We start from the raw sequence: 17,767 nt of genomic DNA on the forward strand, positions 1-17,767 counted from the left end.
GAAAAACCTGTTCAAAGACAATTGTGAAAGTGCGGCTTATGGGTCTCAGGAACAATGAGAAGTTCGGCTGTTATAGAAGAGGATAAATGGAAAGAATGGAACCAGAAAGTAAAATATGGGAAGGAAGAGTTTTTACATATTATTTTAATGTTTTCCCCTAGAAGCACTGAGAAGTATCTTACTGGTGTGAAGGATTCTACCAAGAAGCAAGAGATGAGCTCTTGCACAGGAGGAAGCAGTGGGGATGGCATGGAGAGAACTTCGAATACCTAACAGGAAGAACTGGGTTGGTGATGAGGATTTCAACTACAAATGAGGCAATAATACCTGTCTGGAAGAAACCAGTCTTAGATTCCTATTTTAGAACAGAAATTACAAAAGCTTTGTTTTATGAATGGAAGAGGGAATATAAAAGTAATTGCAAAGCAGTCTGAATTTGGGAGTCTAAAACGTTACTACGATTAGATTAGCCACGTCCATAACGTCTTTGATTCTAACATTGACTTTCCATTATACTAATTTCCCTGTATAACAAAGTGAGAATTCTTTAGAAAATGTGTTAGCAGATGTTTATGCTAACAGATTATTTGGGATACCAGTTGTTCCAGATCACTCCAGTAGTTAAAGGTAGTCTTGAGTTCAGAGAGAAGCTAAGAGTACATCACACAACAGAGTTTAAACTTTTAAAGCACCATTTTACTTATACAAAAGAGCTAGGCAGGAATACAGGCTCTACAACCAAACAAACCTGAGTGCAGACTCCGGCTCTGTCAGTTACTAGTTGTATGGACCCACACAATTCATTTACTCTTGGTTATACCATCTATATATTGGAGGTAACAATGCATATCTCATAACATTGCTACTAGTTCCCAGCACAGAGGTGATGGCTATTATTGTTACATATATTCTCCCTTAGCATGTTCCTTAAATAGTTGACATGAGGCAGTGCTTCTTAAAACAGTTCCTCTAAATGTTCCCTTAACTACAGAGTAAAGTGAAACACATACCCAAAGACTTGGCGACACAGTCTGGAGCCAACACAAATTTTTTAAATGTTATCTTAATTATATTCGTGTACATAATACACGTAACTATATTTAACACTAAAACGTTAATCTTCAGGTAAAAACTGACATACCAAGAAAATATGACAGTTTATACTAGAACTGTACAGCACAATGCCTCATACCTGTAAACCACCTCAAGATGTCTCAGATTAGAGAAGTCTGGATACATACCATGTAAGTCACGTGTCACGTGGGAGAAAGTAAAAAAACCCACCAAGTTCTCAACCTAAAACCCAAAACTTTCCTACAGGGAAGGAGCATATGCAAAAGAGTAAGTACGTAAAATACCCACCAATGCATTTTGCCCTGAAAATTTATTTACAGACCTGCTTCAAGCTAAAAAAGCTTAAAGCCCAGCCTATCACCATACAAATAATAGTGGAAAGCCATAATTATGAATCTAAAATTTAAAACTTTACCTGTTTTCTTCTTTTTATCAGAAGTAGCATCTGAAGTAGTTAAGGTAATAGAGGCGCTTTTATAAATATCATGACTGCATACTCCAGGATCTTCTTCATCAGAAGAAAATGAAGATAAATGGTCCAAGTTTTTAAGTTCATTATCAACTTTTTCTGATGGACTGTTACCCCCAGTTTCAGACACTAAAGGTGCGGGTGTCGTAGAAGTTGTCTTTGGAAGTGGCGGGGGACAAAATGTACGAACAGTCTGGGTCCCTGGTCGTCTAGTCCTGTTGGGCATTCGGACGGCAAGAGTAGAAAACTGCTGCTTGGGCCCCGATTTCAGAAAATCTAAGAAAGAGGCAATAAATCCTGTCTTGACTTCTGGCTGTTTTTCCTCCACTTCTTTGATCTTCTGTCTCATTTTTTCTTGATGCTGATAACCATCATGGCAGCTTTCTGAGGAAGGAGGAGTGTATGGCAAATACACATCTGTTCCCCTTGAATTCTGGCGTTTGCCCTGGGCAGGTCTTTTTGGCTGTTTCTGATTACTGTTGTCTTCCTCTTTCATTTGCCCCTTCCCAGATTTTTTCTTCTGAAGGTTAAAATGCATTAAATCTTGATTTTCTTCTTCAATTTTGACACCAGTGGCCTCCCCGGGCTGGGCCATGGCCAGCAGTGCAAGTGCACTTCTAGTTGGGTTCACCGACACACTGTTGTCATCACCCCCCAAGGTGAGCTCACTCTCTGATGCAGCATTCTCTCCACTTACACTTCTACTAGAAACAAACTCTTGGTTTCTGCTGTTATTTAATGTATTATCGATAGGAACTTCACTATCCTCTTCAGACTCATGATTGGTAGCAGACTGTTTCTTGAATGAGCCAGAACTCTGCTCCTGGGCTTCATGACTTGGTCCAACCACTGGTGAAATTACTTTAGGTGCTTTATTTTGACCATTTTCAATATGCTGTTGATCGAGAGTCATTTTTGACTGGAGGTTAGGTACAGGTGAAAGGTTTACAGCAACTTGATTTCCATTTAAGGAAATGTCATTTATATTCTGGGGCTTTCCTACTGCAGCTGTTATGGAGTTAAAATCAGAAGTCACATGAGCAACATCTAATGACTGTTGAAAATGAGATTTAGAATCACCATCTTCAACCGCTGGAATGGTTTCATTTGAAGTTGACTTGGAAAAGTCAGAAGGAGTAACCCCACAGGCTGCTGCTGTAGCTGCTAAGATATCATCTACATTTGATAAAATATTTCTCTCATCACTGAGAAGCATTGCCTCTGGGAAACATATTGATCCAAGAGAAACAAAATGATTCTTTGAATCATGCTGATTTGTTTCGCTAAAATGGCCCTTTGTTGTTAGATGTTGTTGTAATGGTTTTGAAGACTCAGAGAGGTCCATTTTCATAATTTCAGAAGTTTGAGGATGGAGTTGCTGCTGAGAATGATCACCATTGCTCTGAATAATATGGCCATCCATTTGAAGGAAAGGATGTACTATTTGTTGAGGACTCTGAACACGCTGTACTTGTAAAGATGCCTTTACTGGTCCTAAACCTGCCTGCAGTATTGACTGCTGAAGAATCTGTAGGTCACATGCAGAATCTAAAAGAACCTGTGTATTAGGAAGAGATGCCTGATGGCCATGCCCTAAAGAATGATTTGGAATTTGAATCTGAGATGAGGCATTAATTATTTGATCATGTTGCTCCTGGACCTTGGCTTCATGTACCTTGTGTATAAGAGCATGCTGCTGGTTGAGGTCTTTAGTATTCAATCTTATCTGTGGGGTTGGCATTAAATTAGTTGCCTTCTTAATATCAAGGGTTGCTGCACTGACTTGGCCAATTTGTTGGGTAAGTTGTGTCACTGAACCAACCATGCTTTCTTCTTTTTTTGACCCTGGTAGAGCAATCCCAACAACCTGATCCTCAAGACGAGAATTACTTCTGATCACACTCTGAGAATATCTGTCCTCTGCTTTTGACACCTTATAAGCTGATTCTTGAACATTAATTTCTCCATCAGATAGCCTTTGGGTCGATGACTCAAGAGATACTTGTGGCTGTAATACCTGTAACTCTTGCATTGGAAAATCCTCCTCTTGCTTTGAAGATGTATACACATTTGAGTCAAGTTTTCTTTCAGCATAAGACTTTGGATCAGGGGAAGGTATGCTGTTCTGTAACGTCTGACAGTGAGTAGAGGATGCAAAAGATGATGACTGGACAGCAGGCAAAAACTTCTGGGACTGGGGAGAGGATGACCCTTGAGTCTGAGCATTTTGGGAAGAATGCATAGAAATATAATTCTGGGTTGGGCTAGAATCTGACAAATTCTGAGCCCGAGAGGCAGAAGAATAGGAAAGAGAAGGGGCTGTCAATGTCAGGGACTGCCCTGAAGCATAGCTTTCTGAAGGACTGACTGCAGACAATACTTGTGACTGAGATGAATAACTAACCTGTGTCTGGCTAACTGGTGATAAACCCTGAGAATGACTAGATGAATAACTTTGAGACTGACTAACTGAAGATAGATCTCTTGTTTGAGCAGGGTAGTTCTCATTTGTAACTGAAGATAACACTTCTTGTTGATTAGGAGAATAATTAAGTGTCTGATTTTCAGAAGTTAGAGTCTGAGATGATCCAGAAAAAGTCAATGTTTTATATAAGGATGGTAACTTCTCAACTTTGTTGGATCTATAAACCTGTGAATGAACAATAGATGGCACGTTATGTGGCTGTACTAAGCCATAATTTTGGGACTGGCTAACAGATAAAAGGCTTGGTAGCTGCGCTGTAGAATAAATTTGTGCTTGGCCTGATATTACAGAACTCTGATTATGTAAAGGTTTAGAATAGCTTAATGTTTGCACAGGAGGAATTATACTTTGAGGTTTGGGGGTCTTAGTTGACGTTAGTGATTGTTTCGTAGAACAGCTTTTTACTTTTGTAGTAGGAGGAAACCCTGATGATGGAATTGCAGATGAGTAAGACTGAGCAAGTTCCACTGACACCTGGGAGGTCTTCTGTTGTAATCCTCCATTGCTCACCTGAGTAGAATCTCCAATTGGGCTACAGGATAAAGATGACTGCCTGCTTGTTTCCTGAAAATTAACTACACTTGCATTTGATAGATAGCTATGTAAGGAATGCTGTGAACCAGTCAGTTGTGCCTGAATAGACTGGGTACCTGAAGGCCGCTGATGGTGTTTAATAACACTACATTCTCGAAGAAGAGCTCTTTCAATGGAAGCAGTAGAACTAGTAAAGAGAGTTGAACTGTAGGCTTGAGGAGTTTGCTGGGCTCCCCCAAGTGCTGAAGGCAACAAACTAAACTGAGGTTGTAAAAGATGGGGTGCAGACTCTTGAGCTGAGCGATATGTTGAAGACTGAGGTGGTATGCTGTTACTTAACGCAGAAGTGCCCAGGCGCTCAAATGCCAAAGCAGTTGGAACAGTTCCCTGGGAAGTTTTGATTTGTAGCAAAGGGTCATGAGGATTTAAAATTCCATTTGATGTAGTGTTAAAAGATGAATCCTGAAGCACCAAAGGTGAGGTGGTAGCAAAGTTTCTATTGCTGAAGGTGGTGGGATGCTGATAAGCAGAGAGGGCAGAGGGTGGAAGAGTTCCAGTGGTTGGCAAAGGTCCAGTAACGAACAGCTCAGTTGCTGCTGAGGAATGCATACCTAGGAAGAGAAAACATAAAAAACTTAAAACAATTCAGCATAAATACTATTATACACACACACACAGACACACACACGTCTTCACAGTAGAGACTTACACAATCTCTAATCCATTAAAATCTCTGTAAGACTGAAAATGCCGGGGATCCCTGGGTGGCGCAGCGGTTTGGCGCCTGCCTTTGGCCCAGGGTGGATCCTGGAGACCCGGGATCGAATCCCACATCGGGCTCCCGGTGCATGGAGCCTGCTTCTCCCTCTGCCTGTGTCTCTGCCTCTCTCTCTCTCTCTCTCTGTGTGACTATCATAAATAAATAAAAATTAAAAAAAAAAAGACTGAAAATGCCTGACAAATTATTTCTGCATGTAAATTGAAAATTACGTTTCAAAACCAGCTAGTTTTCTCTTTTCTAAGTCTTTAAAGTGTGAGCGCCAATGAAGAGGGGCAGAGGGTGAGAATCTTTTTTCAAGATTTATTTAATTTTATATATAAATATATATATATATTTAATTTATTCATTAGAGACAGAGAGAGAGAGAGAGAGAGAAGCAGAGACACAGGCAGAGGGAGAAGCAGGCTCCACATAGGGAGCCTGACACGGGACTCGATTCCATGTCTCCAGGATCGTGCCCCGAGGTGAAGGCAGACGGTCAACCGCTGAGCCACCCAGGCATCCCAGCTACCCAGGCGTACCCTACTTATTTATTTTAGAGGCATGTGTACGCACACACAGGGGAGAGGTGTAGATGGAGAGGAAGAGAAAGTCCCAAGAAGACAGAGTGCTAAGCATGGAGCACAATGTGGCACTCGATCTCATGATCCTGAGATTACAGCCTGAGCTGAAATCAAGGGTCGGTCACTTAACTGACTGAGCCACCCAGGCACCTCAAAACAGCTAGCTTTCTTAAAGCAAAAACAAAGTTACAAAGGTATTTGTAATTCCTATTTATAATTGTTATATAAATGAGTTTATATATGTTCGATAAGGTCATCTGAAAATTAAGAAAGCAATAAAAATATATGTAATCTCCAGTGATTAATTTATCCTGAAATCTCAATGCAATTGCGACAGGATATAATATCCATAACATTAAAATTAAACCCAAACTGCCTATGTTTAATATGATAAATGAATCTAAAAATATACAATGAGATTAACACTGCAAAGTTTCTTTTATCAAAATATATACATTTTGGGGGCATCTAAGTGGCTCACTCTATTAGGTGTCCGACTTTTGATTTGGGCTCAGGTCATGATTTCAGGGTCATGGGATCAAGATCCAAATCAGCTCCTCACTCGGGAAAGTCTGCTGGAGGTTCTCTCTCTCCCTCTCCCTCTGCCTCCCCTGCCACCCTGTGCACCCCTCTCTAATAAATAAAACTTAAGAAAAAAATATATATATACACATTTTAAAATGTTTTGGCTTCCTATGAACAAATTCCAATGATAATAGGTGCATGCTTATCATAAAAGGCTGACCAGAAATTAATAAAGTATTGTCAAGAAGAGATTATTCACATTTCAGGAAAGCATTCTAGCTAAAAGTTACCGTATATCTTTATGACCCAAAAGTTCTACTTCTAGAAATTTATTCTGTGGAAATAAGTGGACACAAAGATATTTGTACAAGAAACTTCTTATAGTTATTGTGTGTGCTAATAAGTAGGAACCACACATATGTCCATCATCATAGGACTGATCAAATAATTATGGAATATCCTATTAATACTATTGCTATAAACACTGAGTAAGTAGATATATATGTTTTGATATACAAAGATATTTACTGATACTTACTCTACCAAAGAAGAGTAAATATAAGACTTAACTCTTCTCTACCAAAGTGGGACTGTAGTAAGGAACTATCCCCTTCCCTTTTGTAGACCTTTTTGTTGTTTATTGTTTACATGTTTTTTAGTGACTGCCATTAACATTTTTTTTTTGTTGATTTAGAAAAATAGAAGAAAAAAGAAAAAAAAGGAAAAAAGATTCTCTGGCCCTTTCAAAAAACCTTCTTCTTACTGTTAAATGTCAAAAAGTATTATTACTATGAAGACAAAAAATATAGTTACACTTGAAAAAAATAACATTTAAAATTTGTTTAAAATAGTATATATAAATAGGGGAAATACAATAATATCAGCCTATAATTACTAAATAGTGACATAATCTGTTCAATTCTGGATAACTTTACATTCTAATGATGAAATCAGTCCCAAGACTGTATTTTACTATACTACCTACTCAGCCTGAAGTCACTAAGATAAATGAATTTAATTGTTCACCAAAAAAGCCAAAAATGATAAATATGGCAGGTGATGGACGTGTTAATTAACCAGACTTGGGGTGGGGGATACTCTTAAAATCACAAAGCACATTTCAAACATCTAACAATTTTATAGCAATTATACCTCAATAAAGCTGAAATGGAAAAATAAAAGAAACTGAATGTTTGCTTCTATTAAGTAGACAAGTAACTACTTAAATTGTTAGGTAAGAACTTTGTATCTAAGGTTTATTTTTTAATAATTATCTTCTTCAACTTATTCGTTTTAATCAGAGTGACTTCTGATGTAAAATTGTGAAAAATTCCAGGTTTTAAAGTTCACTGGGAAGTCAATAATTACTCTCAGCCACAATACAGAGTGACAAGGCCATGAAAAGTTTCTTTTTTATCAGTATTTTTTCTGGACTTAAAATTTCTGAAAACAAAGAATCAATCACCTGTCTGCCAGGATGGAGCCCTGAATTGTGGTAAAAGAGTAGTTCCTGAAGAAGCAGCCTGAGCAGTTCGGGATTCAACAGCAGAGAGAAAGTTCATCACTGAAGATTCTTTAGTGTTAGTGCTGGCACTGTTCACACTAGTATCAAATATTCCAGAAAGACCTACATTTGAAGATATAGGATATATCACAAGGTAAATATTTATGAGTATAAAATTATATTTCTGTTCTTATTTTTAAAAGGAATCTCTGAAATCTGAGGCCAAAAGATCTACAACCCTCAACGATTTTATTCTGAAACAGCAAACAAATATTAATTTGACCAAGTGTAGTTAGAATTTAAAATCCACAAAGATCTATGAAAAAAGATCTCCCAACTAATTACATAGGTATTCTCTATCAGTGAAAGACAAAGCTTTTGATTTCATTTTCACTTTTCCCAAGGCTCCATTTTGTCCTGTCCCCATGCATAACCCAATATGTGAAAACTGATTTTTCTTCTCGTTCACTACATGTAGCCAGATTCATTCTAGAAGAGCATTTTTACCAGTTGGCTGAGGTGTGGTAGCATATCCAGGAAGCTGATGAGAGGCTGCAAAGGTCTGTCTCTGAAGGAGATCGGTTTCAGAATGTGAGGGATGTCCTTCTTCATAGCTCAAACTAAAGAATAATAAAAAAAGAAGTGACCAAAAACACAGAGCTCAAATCATAGTACCAAAACATTTCTAGGAGAACAATTATCAAAAGTAGCAGAAACCTCCAATTCCTGACCTACACACCAATAGATCAAACACAGTCTCACAACACTGTCAAAATGGGGTAAGTATTTTGAAGATACCCCATGAAGAAAAATGATGCATAGTATTTTCCTTAATTTAACTTTACTTTCTTTTACCGGGAGAGAAGAGACATGGTATGGTGGGGAGAGCAAGAGCCTGGAAAACAGGACAGCTGAGGTTCACTGTCCAAGCTCTACTGCTGGCTTACATTTCAATAAGGATTTCAATAAGGAACTTAATGAATCTCAGACTAAATTCCTCATCCGTATGAATAAAGGACTAGACAAGATAATCTCTAAAGTCCCTCTAATTCTAACTTTCTATGGAATATCAGATAATTCGAATAAACTGATAATTAAAATAATACCTAGAAAATTTCAAACTTGTATATTTTGAGGGCAACACAGAACAAGAGATTTTTCTCCCCTTTTTACTTTGAATATTTTAAACTCATTGAAAAATTGAACTAGTCCAATGAAAAACTTACATCCGTTCCTTAAAATTCATCAACTTTTCGTTACCTTCATTTTTCTTTATGCAGATATAAACACACATACACTTTAAACTATTTGAATATAACTTGCAGACATGATGCTGCATCTTTAAATATTTCAGTTGCATCTCCTAGAAATTGAGCATTCTTTTATATAGTCAATTAACATTATTAGACTTGAAGAAATTTAACATTGTCAATAGTGGTATGTAATAACAGAGATCATATTCCAATTTCCCAATTGTTGCCAAAATGTTTGGGATTTTAAAGCTCTATGTAGAATCCAATCAAAATTTAAGAACTGTATTTGATTATGTCTCTTTGAATTGATAACAGTGCCTTTATCCTGCCTCTGATCCCAGATCCCTTTTGTTTTGATTTCATGACACACTTGTTGTTGTTGAGTAATCCAAGTCAGTTGAATGGAGACTATCCCAAATTCTGGCTCTGTCTAATCAATTCCTCCTGAGAAGTACATAAATGATATACTCTGTACTTCTTATTGTATCAGATGAAGATGCACGCCAGCCTGCCTCACTACTGGTGATGCTAAACTTGAAGTGGTTATGTACACCTGTCAGATCTCTCCCTGTAGTTGTTTTTTCTCCTTTGAAATGCGGTTGTGTAGGACGCCTGGGTGGCTCAGCGGCTGAGCATCTGCCTTTGGCTTAGAGTGTGATCCTGGAGTTCCGGGATCGAGTCCCAGCTCGGGTTTCCTGAGAGGAGCCAGCTTCTCTCTCTGCCTGTGTCTCTGCCTTTCTCTCTGTGTCTCCCATGAGTAAATAAAATACATATATTAAAAAAAAAAGAGGATCCCTGGGTGGCGCAGCGGTTTGGCGCCTGCCTTTGGCCCAGGGCGCGATCCTGGAGACCCGGGATCGAATCCCACATCAGGCTCCCAGTGCATGGAGCCTGCTTCTCCCTCCGCCTGTGTCTCTGCCTCTCTCTCTCTCTCTGTGACTATCATAAATAAATAAAAAATTTAAAAAAAAATTAAAAAAAAAAATGCAACTGTGAGGTGTTACAGACAGTGTAAAAATCTTATGCCCAACAGCCAAAGGTTTCAGACACCATCCACTAATGACTTTTAATTCAATTATCACACTGGAGATTGGAAATGGTAGTTTTCTAATTACATCATTCTTTTAGGCAGTATTTACAAAATAAAAATGAGCCCTTTTTCCCTCTCATGTACATGACACATATATATATACATATATACACACACACACGCACTTATGTTTAATGTTTTTCTAAAATGCACATATCTTACACTTAAAAAATATCACTGTAGACTTTTAAAAATTTAAGTACAGTTGACATATATTAGTTTCAGGTGTACAAGACAATGATTCAACAATTACACACATTATGAAATGCTTACCATGACACATGTAGTTACCATCTGTCACCATACAACATTATTACAATATTATTGACCATATTCCCTGCTAGGAACATTTGTATACAAGTCTTTCATGGACATACGTTTTCATTTCTCTTAAATATCTAGGAGTGGAATTACAGGGTCATAAAATAGGTGCATTTTACATTACCATCAGTAACGAATCAACATTCCACTTTTACTTTACATCCTTGTCATGACATGATGTTTTCAGTCTTCCTTTTTTAAAAAGATTTAGAGAGTGAGAGAGAGGGTGAGAGACAGCACGAGTGGGAGGGGCAGAGAGAGGGAGACTCTCAAGCAGACTGTGATCAGGCTGGAGCCCAACACAGTGCTTGATCCCACAACCCTGAGACCACGACCTGAGCGGAAACTAAGAGTCAGCCACTTTATTTTTTTAAGATATTATTTATTTATTCATAGAGATGCAGAGAGAGAGAGAGAGAGGCAGAGACACAGGCAGAGGGAGAAGCAGGCTCCACGCAGGGAGCCCGACATGGGACTCGATCCTGGGTCTCTAGGATCAGGCCCTGAGCTGAAGGCGGCACTAAACCGCTGAGCCACCTGGGCTGCCCATGGCCTGTGTTTTTATTATAATAGTCATATTTGTAGGTGTGAAATAGTATCTCATTGTAGCTTTGATTTGCATTTACCTAATGATGTTGAACATCTTTTATTTTAAAAATTATTTATTTATTTGAGAGAGAGATAGAGTGTGTCACTTGAATGATAGCAGAAGAGAATCCTCAAGCAGACCCCTGCTGAGTGGGGAGCCCAACTTGGAGCTGATCCCACAACCCTGAGATCACAACCTGAGCTGAAATCAACAGTCAGATAGTTAATCCAATGAGCCACCCAGACACCCCCATTTTGAATTAATTTTTGTACATAGTGTTAGGTAGTAATCTAACTTTATTCTTTTGTTACTCATTCTGAATATAATTTGAAATTCTTTAATAATAAAATACCAAATACCAGCTGTTATTTTCAAAATATTCCTACCATTTTATCTGCTTTTCAGATTATCATAGCAATCATGCTTTATATTAAAACAATCTAGGAGGCGCCTAGGTGGCTCAGTTGGTTAAGCTTCTGCCTTCAACTCAGGTCAGGATCTTGAGGTCCTGGGATCCAGCCAGTCCTGTGTCGGGTTCCCTGCTCCGTGGGGAGTCCGCTTCTCCCTCTCTCTATCTGAAATAAATAAGTAAAAATTTTTAGGAAATTAAAAAAATAAAACAGTCTACACATATACATTTCCTTGTTCTGTCAGGTGACAGAGCCTACAAATGAAGACTCCTCATGGCAGGCTGTGTCTCAGAGGCTGGGAGTCCACTTGATTCTCTCCCTCTGCTCCTCTCCTCACTCATGCTCGAACTATCTCTCTCTAAAAAACGAATAAATAAATCTTAAAAAAAAGAAAGAGTCACATGTTCTTCCAACTGAGTCAGACAGGCACCATGGCATTGTTTATTTTTTTAAACAAAAGCCAGATTTTTAAAGTTTTTAAAAATTTTTTTTTAAGATTTTTATTTTTAAGTAATCTCTATGCCCAATGTGGGGCTCCAATTCATGACTCCAAGATCAAGAGTCACAAGGTCTGCTGATTCAGCCAGCCAGGAGCCCCAAAAGACAAATTAAAAAAAATTATCCTGGAAAAAAAATATCTCATAACATGGTCAACGAATTCACATATTTGAACCCATGTAAGATCTCTTTGAATAAATATACATTATTTAATATAGAACCTGCTCTAATATAGATAGTTCTTCCTAGCTCCCAAGGCCTGAATGGGTAGTAGGGAGAAAGAGAACTTAAACTATCCCCATATATACTCCAAAATTACAGGAGATAAGACCTAGAGAAGAATAAGGAGAATATTAATCTTCATATTCCCAGCCTAGCATAAAACTTCAATCTTCCATCCCCTCTCCACCCACTCAAAATAAGGTAGATTCAATGTTGAAGATAAGAAGAACCAGAATTTTGCAGGGGGAAGTATCATCTTCCTTCAGTTGCTGTCATTTAAATGACAAACTAAAAAATTGACATTTTGCTACAAAATAAAACCAAAAGATTAATTATTCAGTTACTACCCACTATTTTAAGTCTGAACATTCTTTCCCTAACCTTAATTTTTTTTTTTTTTTTTTTGAGATGAGGAGAAAGGGAGAACTAGAGAGAGGGAGGGGAAAGAAGGGAGAAAGGAATAGGAGAGAATCCCAAACAGGCTCCATACAAGGCACCAAGCCCCATGCAGGCCTCCATCTCACAATCCTGAGCTGATGACCTGAGCCAAATTCAAGGGTCAGATGCTTAACTGACTGAGCCACCCAGATGTCCCAAACTTCTTAATTTTAATCTAATATGTTCAGCAAAGAAAATTAAGTTTTAAGGCAGATAAGAAACCACAGGAAAAAAATCTCATCTAAATGATAATTCATGTAGTGATGGTATATAATCATATGAAAAAAATGTTTTAAAACATACTACCGAGAATAAGCTATCTTACAGTTTCTATCCAGTTCGTAAGAACATACAAATCTACCCCTTGGGTAACATACTCTTATGTCCACAGTAGTTAAGAAATAAACACATTCCAAGTTTTAAAATCAATTAGCAAAAAATAAAAAAATAAAAGTAAATAAATAAAATCAATTAGCAAAAGTTCTATGAAATATGTTAAATCCCAGGGAAACAAGCCAGTACTTGCACACAAGTAAAAGTTACTTAAGCACTGAATGAATGATTTTGCCTTATGTAGACCTATTTTTTATTTTTATTTTTATTTTTTTTAAGATTTTATTTATTTATTCATGAGAGACACACAGAGAGAGAGAGGGAGAAACAGGCTCCATGCAGGGAGCCCGACGTGGGACTCGATCCCGGGTCTCCAGGATCAGGCCCTGGGCTGAAGGCAGCGCTAAACCGCTGAGCCCCCCGGGCAGCCCTAAACCTATCTATTTTTTAAAGATTTATTTATTTTAAAGAAAGTGTGGCAGAAAGGAGCAGAGCAAGAAGGGGAGAGAGTCAAGCAAAACCTGCACTGAGTGGGGTGCCCAACACAGTGCTCAATCCCATGACCCTGAGATTATGACCTGAGCCAAATCAGGAGTCAGACATTCAATGGACTACACCACCCAGGCACCCCACCTTAAGTAGCCCTATTACTTTCTTCTCTGTGTTAAAGAAATTGGCCACCGAAAATACAGATATTCTGGTATAATAAAAACAAAATTCTCTTTAAGCTTTGAAAATATGATTTTAGTCTTAGATATATCAACTTTTCATAGCCAAGAAAAAAAAAAAGACCCTGGATTAGAAGGAGCCCCAGATTCCAGTCCTGATTCTTCAAATAACATGCTAGAAGACGGGATCCCTGGGTGGCGCAGCGGTTTGGCGCCTGCCTTTGGCCCAGGGCGCGATCCTGGAGACCCGGGATCGAATCCCACATCAGGCTCCCAGTGCATGGAGCCTGCTTGTCCCTCCGCCTGTGTCTCTGCCTCTCTCTCTCTCTCTCTGTGACTATCATAAAAAAAAAACATGCTAGAAGACTTTCAGCAAAACGTAATCTTGTAGAGCCTTCATTTTCCTATTTATAAAGCCTAATGCTCTTTGTATTAACTCATATTCTGAGTCAAGCTAGATATTTTTACTTCATCTATCATACAGTATTTAGTACAAAATCTGTCTTCACAATTGAGTACAGAGATAAATTACATGGAATTCATGTAATTAACTTTGTGTGTGGAATTCTAATGTGTCTGTCCCACTCACACTTAAATGTCAAGTTATTTTATAAATACTTTATTTTATTTTAGCTAATCATACTCTGAGAATTAGTAACAAAAACCTGAAGTATAAGAATAATCAGCCTTGGGATGCCTGGGTGGCTCAGCAGTTGAGCATCTGCCTTTGGCTAAGGGCATGATCCTGGAGTGCTGGGATCAAGTCCCGTATCAGGCTCCCTGCATGGAGCCTGCTTCTCCCTCTGCTTGTGTCTCTGCCTCTGTGTGTGTGTGTGTGTGTGTGTGTGTGTGTGTGTGTGTGTGTGTCATGAATAAATAAATAAAATCTTTAAAAAAAAGAAAAAGAATAATCAACCCCAACCCCTTGGTGGCTCAGACGGTTAGGCATTCAACTCAATCTCAGCTCAGGTCTTTTTTTCTTTGAAAAGAAAGAAACATATGTGTACATGGTGGGGGGCAGGGGGGGACAAGGATGTGGAAAAACTAGAACCCTTATACATTGCTAGTGGGAAAATAAAATGCTGCAGCTACTTTGGAAAATAATCTAGCAGTTCTTCATAATGTTAAACACAGAATTACCATAAAACCCCAACAATTCCACTACTAGGTATCTACCCAAGGAAAACGAAACATATGTTCAAATACTTTTATGCAAATATTCACAAGAGCATTATTTGTAAAGCCAAACAGTGAAAACAACCAAATATACATCAACTAGTGAACGCATAAACAAAATAAGCTACATCTATGCAACAGAATATTATTCTGCTAAAAGTACTTACAGTACTATGCTAACCACATGGATGAATTTCTAAAACATTATGCTTAGTCAAGGAATACAAACACAAAAGAACATGTATTTTATTATTCCATTTATATGAAATGCCCAGAAAAGGCAAATCTAAAGAGACAGAAAATGGATAAATGGTCGCCTAGAATTAGGGGTGAGAATGAGGAATGATTATAAATGGGCACAAAGTTTCTTTTTAGGGGTAATGAAAAGGTTTGAAGATTAGATTGTGATGACACTGTGGTGATATAAATACACTAAAAATCACAGTATACTTAATATAGGAGGATTTTACGGTGTGATAAATTAAATCTCAATAAAACTTAATTTTAAAAAATTGATTTCTTTGAAAGAACCAAATGGCTGCTTCTTTGGGCCTTCAATTTCTCATCTGAAGACTACATCAGAGCACAAGTAACTCCTATTCACTCACTCTATCACCCAGACTCTTTAGGGGCCATTAGAAGTGGGTTTTGCAAAACATTAGAAGGCAGAAAAGAAGAACCTAAATATTATTCGTCCGTTGTCTCCACCACAACCATGTTTTCAGCCAAGCCACATCCCTCTACAACTATAGCTCCTTTTGGGCTCCAATAACTTGTTACCTGGCTCCACTGGCCTAGAAATGGCTTCACACTGCTACAACTCATTCAAAGTCCCATCCTTTTTTGGTTCCCTTAACCTTGCCTCCTCAACTATAAGACTGAGCCCCTCATTAACACAAATCAAATGAATCAAAGGAATGAAATTATGTTTCAGGTAGCATCCTTAACTGATAATTAGTGTAAAGGAAGGGCAATTGGTACTTTGTACCAACAAATTATTAAAACAAGTATGATTTCTTGAGATAAGTAAATTCGCTTTAACAGTTACATACATCTTTATTGATCTTTACCAAAACAATTATATTTCATTTTATATAAATGATACACTAAATGGGTTAAACAGATGTTTTCCTTTTTGCTAAGAAGGTGAAATAAAGACTAGTATGGTATTTCCTGCCTAGTGGTGTGGTAGGGCATATTAAAAAAATCAGTCTATCAGTTCCAAACATTATCCACACAAAGAGAGACAGATTTTGGCATTTGTAACAGATGCCCAAGAAAAACGATGCCAAAGTCAAGGCTATGAGGAGTTTCCGTCTGTTGTTCTGTCAGGAAATAAATGAAATGTGATGGTGATGTGGCATATGCTTGGCTATATTCATAATAAGAGACACCAAGGCTTGGGTTGGGTTGGACACAATTCCAAAATTCCATTTCATCATCTTCCTTTTTTATTTGTCATCACCTGTATTACTGACCTTTCCTTTGAACAAAGACAAAATTTTCAGATCCAACTTTTCTCATCTCCAATATTTTCTGGAACACTTTTCTTTTAGGAGAAATACATCTGTACAGCTACATGCAAAAGAATGAAACTGGACCACTTTCTTTGGCTATACATAAAAATAAATCAAATATATTAAAGATCTAAATATTAAGATGTGAAACCATAGAACTCCTGCAAGAAAACATAGGCAGTAAATTTCTGGACATCAACCTTAGCAGTATATTTCTGGATCTATATCCTCAGAACAGGGAAACAAAACCAAAAATAAACAACTGGAACTATATCAAACTAGTAAGCTTTTGCATAGCAAAGAAAACCATCAATAAAACAAAAGGGCAACCTACTGACTAGAAGATATCTGCAAATGATATATCCAATATGGGGTTAATACCCGAAATATATAAAGAACTCATACAACTCACCCAAAACACAAATAATCCAGTTAAAGCAAAACACAAATAATCCAGTTAAAAAATGAACAGAGGACCGGAAAAGACATTTTCCTAAAGAAAACATATAAATGGTCACAGACCCATGAAAAGATGCTCAATATCACTAATCACCAGGGAAATGCATACCAAAATCACAATGAGATTATCACTTCACACATATCAGAATGGCTAAAAAAGGACAAGAAATAAGCAATGTTGGCAAGCATGTGGAGAAAAGGGAACCCTCATGCACAATTGGTAGGAATGTAAACTGGTACAGCGACTATGGAAAACAGTAGGGAGGTTCCTCAAGAAATTAAAAATATCATACAACCTAATAATGACAATTGCTAGTCTAGTCTAATAATGATAATGACAAGAAATATCATACAATATGGTAATTTTACTTCTCGATATTTACCCAAAGAAAACTAAAACACGAATTCAAAATATATTCACCCCTATGTTTACTGCAGCATTATTTACAAAAGCCAAGATACAGAAGTAACCAAAATGTCCACCCATAGATGAATGGAAAAAGATGTGGTGTATATATACACAATAAAATATTCAGCCATAAAAATGAAATTTCCCCATTTGCAACAACATGGATGGACCAAGAAGATATTATGCTAAGTGAAATAACTCAGAGAAAGACAAATATATTTTACTTATATGCGGCATCTAAAAACAAAAAACAGAAATAGGCTCATAAATACAGAGAACTGGTAGCTGCCAAAGGGGAGGGGATTGGAGAAAGGGCAAAACAGGTGAACAGGATTAAGAAGTACAAACTTCCAGGGGCACCTCGGTGGCTCAGTTGGTTAGGTATTGGACTCTTGATTTTGGCTCAGGTCATGGTCTCAGGTTCTTTGCATTGAGCCCCAGACAGGTTC

The 17,767-nt window shown here is 37.7% G+C and overlaps 1 protein-coding gene across 3 annotated transcripts in view; it reads right to left on the reverse strand.

Moving 5' to 3' along the window:
* QSER1 (glutamine and serine rich 1) overlaps window positions 1-17,767 on the reverse strand; it is a 74,045-nt gene that overhangs the window by 34,449 nt on the left and 21,829 nt on the right. For 2 of the 3 annotated variants that reach the window (XM_041774322.1, XM_041721637.1), the window contains exons 2-4: window positions 8,443-8,555; window positions 7,897-8,058; window positions 1,490-5,173 (exon numbers count right to left, since the gene is read on the reverse strand). In XM_041774322.1, coding sequence (XP_041630256.1) covers window positions 1,490-5,173; window positions 7,897-8,058; window positions 8,443-8,555 — 3,959 coding nt within the window. Of the gene's footprint in view, window positions 1-1,489; window positions 5,174-7,896; window positions 8,059-8,442; window positions 8,556-11,574; window positions 11,931-17,767 lie in introns of those variants that run through there. The other variant, XM_041721636.1, reaches the window with a different exon arrangement.

Source organism: Vulpes lagopus, chromosome 11, assembly GCF_018345385.1.
Source record: "Vulpes lagopus strain Blue_001 chromosome 11, ASM1834538v1, whole genome shotgun sequence".
NCBI lineage: Eukaryota > Metazoa > Chordata > Mammalia > Carnivora > Canidae > Vulpes > Vulpes lagopus.